Genomic DNA, 10,272 nt, shown 5'->3' on the forward strand with positions numbered 1-10,272 from the left:
TCCCAAACTTTCCGAGCACTTTCCAGCCACCATGAGCTGAACCACCACCACCACAACCACCATACTCCTTGCTTCTTAGGCCTCAAAACCCACTATAGCATTAGACTCAATGGTCACTAGAGTTGGAAGTCAATGTTCGTCGGAATCCATGGTGATTTCTGACCTTCAAGCGTAGATTCGAGCTTTTCTTAGCCATTTCAAATTAAACCACCGCCACCACGAAATTTCCCATGGCTTGGGCTTTAAAACCAGTAGTTTATTTTCCGAACCACCACATTTGAATGGTGGCCCCGTTGCTGACCACCACCGTGCTTTGGGCTTCAAAACCCACCAATTAATTTCTTAAAAATTAAAAATAAAACTTTTTAGGGATCGCAATGCGATCCCTAAAAACATTCTTCTAGGGCTCGCAACGTGAGTCCTAAAATATCTTACTTTTTAAGGCTCTCAAATAGAGAGTTCGCGCCCTGCGAGTCCTAAAACTGCGAGCCCCAAAAAACTTTTTTTTTTTTTTTTTGTAGTAGTAGTGTGGTTCAACTTACTCAACATGAAAAAATAAAATATTCAAAAAATAGATGTATAGAATTTCTACAAAAAAATATATAGTTAGTTTTATAATTTTTCTTTAAAATTTATATTTAGTTCCTTTAAAAAAAGATAATGATATGTGCACCCAAAATATATACAAAATCATTACACACAATGATGTGATACTACTTTTTAAAACAGTAGATCTCAATTTTAATAAATATGATTGGTTATGCTAAACTATTATGTTAGTGTCAATGTGTGTAATATTTTGATGCATATTTTAAGTGCACCTATCATTACTCTTAAAAAAAAATCATGTTTTGACCCTTCTGCCTTGAAACTTTGCCTATGGTTTTACCCTCATGATTTTTTTAGGGGCATTATATTGATACTCCCAAAATTTTATGAAGGCACCCTTTTTTTATTAATAATTTTTTTTTGAAAATAAAATAAAATTTTCAACAATTATTCACTCATTTTTCTATTTTTTTTCATTCATATTCTAAAAAAATATATGTAATTAATATATTTTAAATCTTTAGGCAAAAAATGTAGAAATGAATATATAAATATATATATAATGACAAGGGAGAAAAGAAGAAGCAAAATTGTTCCACACTTTCTCCATCTTCAAATTTCTTATTCATTCATTCATCATCATTAAAAGCTCCATTGTTGAGATTTGATATGAGAGAGAAGTCAATTAAGGTGGTATATCTACAAACTTATTTTAACAATGAAACAATTTTTTTCTTAAGAAAAGTAATAATACACTTTTTTTTGGGTAATTAGCTTTTTTCCCCCTCAACTATCATCACTTTCAACATTTGCCCCCCGAACTATTTTTGTATGTAAATTTTCCCCCTGAAAATTTTTAAGAGCTAACTATTGCTCCTTCTGTTTGTTTCTGCTTATTTTAGGGACGGAAAGCATCTTGGGCAATTGAAAACAAGGGAAAAAGACAATTTTAACCTTATACAATACTCTTAATATTTAACAACATATTTTTTCCTTTTTTTGGATCAATTTAAACATTTCCTAATTTCTTGTTTTCTTCATTCCCTCATTCTCTATGAAATATTTATGGCTTCAATATCTTCTACTAGCAAGCCAACTCCAAATAACAGAATATATCAAGAAGAGCTTGATTGGAATAAGCCTTTATGTGATTGTGGGTGGGAAGCTGTGATACGCATAGTACGAACATAAGCTAACTATGGTAGGAAATTTTTTGGATGCCCTAAATACAAGGTAATGATTTTGTTTAGAAAATATTTTGTTAATGCTTGAGTCTTATTGATAATCGCAGAACTTTCTTTTTATTATGAAAGAACATTTTAGCAATTATAGTTTTTTTTTATAGGGAAATGTAAATGTTGGGTGTGGATTTCTGAAGTGGATTGGCCACTCTATTGGACAAAGACCTAACCAAGATTTAGGTGGAGTATTGCAAAGATTAGAAGAACTTGAAGAAGATGTTGCAGTACTGCAAAAAAAATGTGGAAAAAAAAAGATGAAGAAATTGCAAAGATTTTCCTTGCTATGAGATATCTAAAATGTTGGCTTTATATATGTGTTACAGTAGGCTTGTATTTGTATTTGAAGCAGGTGGAGTGAGCCTTGTTTTTTTCTTTTAAAGTGTAAACTTTTTGTAACTTTGCACAAGTGATAATGAGATTATGATGATATATATTGCTCTGTTTTTTGTCAACGTGTTGGATAATTCATTTGATGTTTAATAGAGTTTTGCAATAAATTTGGAAAAGTAGATCGACAATATCAGTACAAATTCTTAATTTATATGCCAATTTCACACAATTCATAAATAAAGTATTGCCATTTTGATTTTCTTGATAGCTACTGCATGTATTTTAATATTCTATATATCTGGTTATATATGCATAGTTGAATGGTCCAAAATAAATCATATTAAGTAGACATATGTCTAAATTTCAGTAAAGACAATAGATAACTGATAATCACATTAATTGAGTAAAAAGAGACTCTGCAAAACACACTACAAATTATATAAAAACAAGTCACATAGAACAAGTTACAAATAAAAGTGATAGATATATATGTTCTACATCAGGCATCAAAATTAGATTGTATAAAAGAGCCCACTTAAGGTTACAAAGTCAGAAAAACTACTTCCAAAATAGGTTCCAAAATATCAGACATGTCAAATTGAAATTTCAAAGCAAATCCTGTGTCTTTTTGCATGCTGGATTTTTTTTTTGGTTGTGCTCACTTCAACAAATGATCCAGCAGTAAAGTCCAATTTTCTTCTCCTATTTGTTGCTGCCATTAGAGTGTGCTCCTTCATTTATTGATCCAGCCTCATTTTTCTAAAATTAAAAGCACTATATACAATTAGTAGAACCTCAAAATGCAATGCAATTAGTAATAATTGAAAATGATAAATCACTTACTAGTTTCTTAATCCTAGCACAAGTTCTTAAGTTGTGTCCTTCAACACCACAACCGCTACATCTAATCTTCACATACCGCCTTTTCATTTTGCTTCCACCATGTGGGACCATTTCATCAAGATCAACTTTTCTTGATTTTTTGGGTCTGCCAGGTTGTATCTTGCTTATTGGTTTGACCATGCCAGCTTTGCCACTAACAGGCCACTGATCTTGATTTCTTATTGGGAATATTTTATGTGAATAAGCTTTCATATAGTACTCTTTTGTGTACCATTTGCTTATATAATCATCTGGATCATCCCTTTTATGCCATATTGCAGCTACAACATGCCCACATGGAATACCTGTGAGATCCCACTTTCTACAAGAACAACTTCTAGCCTTTAAGTCCACAAAATACATGCCTCCGTACATGTTGATGATTTGATAAATGAATTCAGATGATTTTGTAGGTATATGAGCCCCAGCTTCAATTTTATGCTTCTCTAAAATTTCAACAATCTTAGGTGCAATGTTGGAATGCCACATAACCACTGAATGTCGTTTGGTGGTAAGTCTTTGCATCAAATACATCCTAATTCTTTCAAGCATTGACAAGATTGGTCTGTCTCTGGCAGCCAAGATAGCCTTCAATCCATTGAAAGATTCACATAAGTTGTTCAATAGTATGTCACATTGAGGATGAGTCCTAAAATGGGATCTACTCCAATGTATAGGCCCTTTTTCCATTAACCATTCATATGCTTGCTCATTCTCATTCTTAATCTCTTCCATAACTGCATGGAACCCAGTTATAGTGACTTTTCTTGCAGCCTTCCACATAAGATCTTTAAGTGTCTTTTCTTTATATACTTTACTAAAATTCTTTTCTAAATGTCTTGCACAATGTCTGTGTTCTGCTTCTGGTACACCTTCCTCCCACATACCCTTCAAAGCCTATTCCAATCCCTTCTGTTTATCTGTGATGAATGTCCAATGATTTGAATTCAATATCTTACAATCCTCCTTCAATAAGTTCATAAACCATGACCATGAATCCTTATTTTCAATCTCAACCACAGCAAATGCAATAGGGTACATGCCATTATTTGCATCTATCCCAATTGCTGTTAAGAGTTGTCCTTGGTGTGGCCCCTTGATATGACACCCATCTAAACCAATCACAGGTCTACATCCTTCATTGAAACCATTCTTTAAGCCTGCATAACAAATATACATCCTTTTAAATCGCGGTTTTCCATTCGGTGCCATATCTGTCAGAAATTCAACAGTTGAACCCTTGTTGGTATACTTGATCTCCTCAGCATAATCATAAAGTGCAGTGTACTGTTCTTCATAAGTACCTTCGATGGTTTTGGTTGCTAGTCGCTTGGCTTTGTATGCCTTATGTTTTGAAACCTCTAGCACATGGTCTTTGCTGACTTTTTGAATGAATGCTGAAAGATGCCAGTTCTCATTACTCTTAAATTCATCTAAATACTTTTTTGACAACAACTTTGAAGTTGCAAAACGATTGGTGTTGTTCCTCGAACACTTATGTTCGTTGATATAAGTCTTGATGAAGAATGTTTGACTGTCATCTATCTTTGAGGCAAAACACACCCAATAGCAGTTTACACCGCGACAAACAGCTCTTACTCTATGAGGATCATTTTTCTTAAAACAAATATCTTTTCCATTCATTATTGCATATTCCCTCACAGCTTGTTTAAACACAGCCCCTGAGCTAAAGACCAAACCCAACTTGAAAACTGGCTTCTCTATATCAACATCATCTTTAAACTCTGTCAATTGTGGCAACTTTGTTTTTTTAGTCCACTTTCTTGGCTTGTGAAACTTTGAGCCCTCACCATGCTCTGTCCTATCATCAACATCACTCTCAGAGCTATCTCTTGGAATGTAATCTGAATCAGACTCAAAAATTGGTAAATCTTTCACATCATCAATGTCTACTGCCCTCTTTTCTATTCCCTTCAAATGTTTCTCTGCAGTTTCATCAACATTCAGGGCATCATCACTTTGTTCATACTCAAAATCTCTAATATATTATGCAATAACCTCATTATTATCCTCAAAATCAGTTTCTTCCCTGTCCAAATTTGAACCAACAGCCACTGTTAAACCAACATTGCCATCTGCAACATAAAAATCCCATGAACCACCCACACCAGCGCCAGTTTCAAGCACACCCACATTTGACCTCTGTGTAAGCACTGAACATTGACTTTCAATGAAATTGGAAGTTTTCGATTGAGGGTCTAGAGGAAAAAGAGTTAAATGTTAAAAATTAAAAGTTGCACATGATTTAACTATTTCAATGTATTTCCCTATAACAGACCCCACAACAATCTTTTTTCCCAAATTCAATAGAAAAGCAACATTGAAGTACTCAAAGTAAATGCAATATTCTCCAACCCACTAGTACCCTTCATTAAGACAATAAATATATATATATATATATATAAAGACAATATTCCATCTACTTTGACTAAAATAGTTGTATAATAGATAAAGACAATACATATGACTTCATGAACAGAGATCACATAAGACTATATCAATTGGCTCTTTAAGAAATACATGGTTCTAATATAAAACGAGCATAGTCCTCTTAAAAAAATATATGAAAATTATCAAATCATTACCAAAATCAATTTCATGATGCTGAGATTCTTAAAGAAAAAAAAACCCTAAAGAGTTAATATACAAACTGAAGAAATGAAAAAAAAAAAAAAGAGAAGAAAATGACTTACTATAATTCAAAGAGGGATCATTCATTGTTTTAATCTCCTTTACGTCAATTTTTTTTGACAAGAATTCTTCATATAATCAGTTTTTTTTTTTTTTTTTAAATAGCTTAAGTTAACTTTTTTTTTTCTCTTTTGAGATTAAAAGATCATAAACGTAAATACAATGCTTAGTTAGCAAGTAAAAGTGTCTCCCACCAAGATATTGTACACTTACCCTTTTACCCTTGTTTTCAATTGCCCAAGATGCATTCCATCTCTAAAATAAACGGAAACAAACAGAAGGAGCAATAGTTAGCTCTTAAAAAATTTCAGGGGGGAAATTTACATACAAAAATAGTTCAGGGAGCAAATATTGAAAGTGGTGATAGTTGAGGGGGGGGAAAAAGCTAATTACCCTTTTTTTTTTAAAAAAAAAGTAAGAAAGTAGTACTACACATGTGAATTAGTTAATGTCATTGATATCCTGCCATAATGGTTTTATTGAAATTGAAAAAATCATTCCAAAAGATGGAATTTCACCATTAATCCGAAAAAAAGAAAATGATTTATATGAAAAGAAAATTGAAAAAAAAATGACGACGAAACTAAATGTGTACGTCTAAGTATTCAGTCCGGGTCTTTCAGACAGCTCGAGTATAGCTGACTAGCTAAGACCAGTACTAAAGGATCTACAAGGTGATATTTCCTCTGTGAGGGCAGTGCGACTCCCCAAGTAATAACACGAGCTGAGGAACACGAAGCAATAAGACACGAGCTGGAGACACATATGAAGCACAACGTCCTTGACGTGAGCTGGAGTTATGTTCAGGTCGGGGTACGCTACATATCTGCCATTTCCAGGAACCTTTATATGCATGAATATGTTATATATAAACGTGCGTGATCATACATCACATGTCCGTTTATCCCTTAATTTTCGGACACGTAATACAAATGTGCGTGATCAGATATCACGTGTCCGATTATGCCAGACGACCCATGGTCATTTTTACCTAATGATTAGACCATACCTTAGTGTAAATTATAATATTTATCATTTGTGTAAGACAAATCACATGAGAGATTTGTATTCACGTGATGACCCCGACCCCTATTCTGGGATGATTCTTCTATAAATACCAAGACTTTGGATAGAGAAGGGGTTGGGTTTCTTTCTCTGTAATGCAATACTCTGCAAAAATATAGAGAGATATACAGTAATAATATCGATTCGTGGATTAGGGGGATTTTAGTCTCTGAACGACGTAAAAAAGAAACGAGTGTTCTTGATATTTCATTTCTAACATCCCCAAGTGATATTTTCTTGATTACGGTTTATCCTTAAGCACTAATTTATTCCAACTAATTTCATATTACACTGTTGGCGAAAAACCGCATCAATAAAATAGAACCAAACTTTTTCAAACAAACGACTAACTTTAAAAACGACACAAAGTATTTGGAAACGACACAAATAGTGATAAAAAATGTCTTTGAACTAACAACAAAACCATTAAAAAATATTTAAGAATGACGAGAAGTATTTGGAAAAGACTCGTGACAAACGACTGTCTGAACAAATAGCAAAACCAATACTAAACGACAAATTTTAAAAATGACGCAAAGTATTTGGAAACGACAATGTTTTGCAGTCTTGGACTCAAATCACGATAAATGACAATCTTTGAGCAAATAACAAAATCATTAAGAAACGACAACAACTTTGAAAAAAGGCAATATTCTAACAAACGACAAAACCTTAAAAAATGACAACATAAAAACTTCTCTAAAAAATGATCATTAAAAATGTGCCCAAAGAAAAAAAAAAAAGAAAAAGGAAAAATAGAGAGACGTCGTAATATAAAATACATAGATATCGGATCATGTCAAGTGATATAGAGACTTATATTCTATATTATATCTACAAATTCATGGAATCATAACCAATAATTAATATATTATAAATGTGTAAATTGTGTCCAAAATTTGTTGCAATGATTGAAACAGGGAATAAATTAGGCATCAACTTAAGAGTCAAAATAACATAGCAAAACATAATAAATGTGCTAAAAAATGAGCCGTGAAAAGATGAAATTCTAAACACTACCACTATATATTACCACTCAATTATTATTATTATTATTATTGATAAAGTAAGATTAAGATACTATTGACAGATGATCCGATCACTTGAAAGATGCTATCTCAATTTGTTTGGAGATAGGGTGCTCCTAAAATTCAGTTCGGTAGGACAAATTTTGCTATCCCAAATTTGGAAAGAATGTTGCCCAAGTAGAATTGGCCATCTTCAGTCTTCTTACTTTTCACATTCCGCAACATAAGCTGATGCAGTAGAACCCTAGAAAAACTAAAGGGTTTAGCCTTGAAGAATTGTCCCAACGAGCATTCCTCTGCCCGTTCAATTAGCCCGTGCCTCTTAAACTGCTCTATAAGGGTTTCCAAGTAAGCACTACCCCTATAGGTGACATGACCAAGAAAGTGTTTTTCCAATGGCACAATCAATTAAGGCATCTGATTTTTTTTAAAAAAAAAAATATTAAAAATACAATTTTAAGCAATCTGGTAACTATCGAGAACCATCGAGGCATGTCGAGATCCATTGAGGTTTAAAAAAATCAAATAGCACATACACTACTATTGAGGTCTGTTGAGGCCTATCGATACCTTTTGAGGTAGCTCACAAAATTGATGCTGCCCATTACTATTGAGGCTATCGAAAAATATGGAGACTCATGTAATAAATGGTCATTAAAAATGTGCCCAAATAGAAAGACAAAGAAAAAGAAAAAAAGAGAGACGTCGTAATATAAAATACATAGACATAGGATCATGCCAAGTGATATAGAGACATATAGACTGTATTATATTTACAAATTCATGGAATCATAACCAATAATTCATATATTATAAATGTGCAAATTGTGTCCAAAATTTGTTGCATTGATTGAAACAGGGAAAATTAACTGTTACCCAGTCAAGTCAGCAGCCATCAACTTAAGTGTCAAAATAACATAGCAAAACATAATAAATGTGCTAAAAAATGAGCCGTGAAAAGATGAAATTCCAAACGCTACCACTATATATTACCACTCAATTATTATTTTTATTATTATTATTGAAAAAATGACATCAACATGTAGAAAATGACTTTCATGGGTGAATGGTATTAGGGTTGAGCATAAAATCCAAAAAACCGAAAAAATCGTATACACCGACCTTCCGAATACTAAAAAAATCGAAACCGATTAAACCAAATTCTGAAAAAACCGCCAACGGTGCAAACCGTTACTGTTCAGTCGGTTTGAAAATTTTGTCCGGATCGACCAGTGAAACCGAAACCGACCGAACAATATAATATATAATAATATAATATTATATAATTATTAATTATTAAAATTATTAAATAAAAATATGAAATTATGTTCTATATATTTATGTTTTAAAAATACACAAAAATAGATTCCAACAATCTAAAATTTTTAATTTTTTAACTAAATTTTTTTTTTTTTTAAATTTAAAAAAAAATAAGAAATTCGGACCGACCAAACCGCGGTCCAAAACGATCGATTTTTTCTTTTAACTGATTTGGTCGGTCGGTTTTTGGATTGCACCAATCCGGACCGAAAACCGAATTCTGGATTTTATGTTATGAAAAAACCGCCCAAACCGACCGATGCTCACCCCTAAATAGTACAGGAAAATTTGAGATTTTATGTTTAACGACGGTTTCTAAATGAAAAGAATACTTGATATTTAAATTATTTCAAAAAAATGTCAATTCTTTTGATAATGACCAAAATACTTATCTCATAATTTTTTCCATCTTCTTCCTCTTTACTCTTCTTTTTCTCCATCCAAAAGATTTGACATTTTTTTGAAATGATTAGTAGGCCTAACATTTATTAAGCATAAAAACTCAAATTTCTCATGTTAATAATCAATAACATTATTATTGGTGCGCTTTACTCTTAAAAATCATTTCCATGAAAACAGAGTTAAAAGCGGTATATAACCTAGTTCTTATAAGTTGTGGTCAACGAGAACTTGTACTAATTACTTTGCAAAACAACCTTTCTTTTACTCGATGTTCTATTGAAATTTTGTAACTGTTTACCATTTTACAGAAAATTCCCATTTTGGGAATTTTTCAAAAATATGGCTTTTATACCATTAATGTGCAAAAATATGGGAGTTATACTTTTCTTAATTTGTATGGGAAATTTATTAAAGAAAAAGTTAAAGTATGGGAAATACAATTAGTAGCTAACTAAAATATGGAAATGTCACATTTTTTTATTATAGTTATGTTTTCTTTTATTTTGAAAGGATTTTTTTTTCCATAATTTTTTTATTTTTTTTTTCCTTGTTTTGTCTTCCATTTTTTCCTTTTTTTTTTTTTTTTTACCAATTTTTTCTAAATATTTTTTTCTTTCAATTTTTTCATTCTTCTTCTTCTTTTTTTCATTTTTAGTCATTTATCTATTTTTTTTCTTCATATTTTTTCATTTTATTTTTTAAACATTTTTGTATTTATTATTTTCTCCTTCCATTTTTTTTTT

At 31.9% G+C, this 10,272-nt stretch overlaps 2 protein-coding genes across 2 annotated transcripts; both read right to left on the minus strand.

Annotated features, from left to right (window-relative positions):
• Positions 1-2,915: 2,915 nt before the first annotated feature.
• LOC133778461 (uncharacterized) lies at positions 2,916-3,887 on the minus strand. The gene has a single exon (XM_062218398.1). It carries the CDS (start codon positions 3,885-3,887, stop codon positions 2,916-2,918), a length of 972 nt encoding a protein of 323 aa, XP_062074382.1.
• A 12-nt stretch (positions 3,888-3,899) lies between these two features.
• Positions 3,900-5,395, minus strand: LOC133778467 (uncharacterized). The gene is made up of 3 exons (XM_062218407.1): positions 5,353-5,395; positions 5,022-5,221; positions 3,900-4,934 (listed from the first exon to the last, which is right to left on the minus strand). Exons 1-3 carry the CDS (start codon positions 5,393-5,395, stop codon positions 3,900-3,902), a joined length of 1,278 nt encoding a protein of 425 aa, XP_062074391.1.
• Positions 5,396-10,272: the final 4,877 nt, after the last annotated feature.

Source organism: Humulus lupulus, chromosome 5 (assembly GCF_963169125.1).
Source record: "Humulus lupulus chromosome 5, drHumLupu1.1, whole genome shotgun sequence".
NCBI lineage: Eukaryota > Viridiplantae > Streptophyta > Magnoliopsida > Rosales > Cannabaceae > Humulus > Humulus lupulus.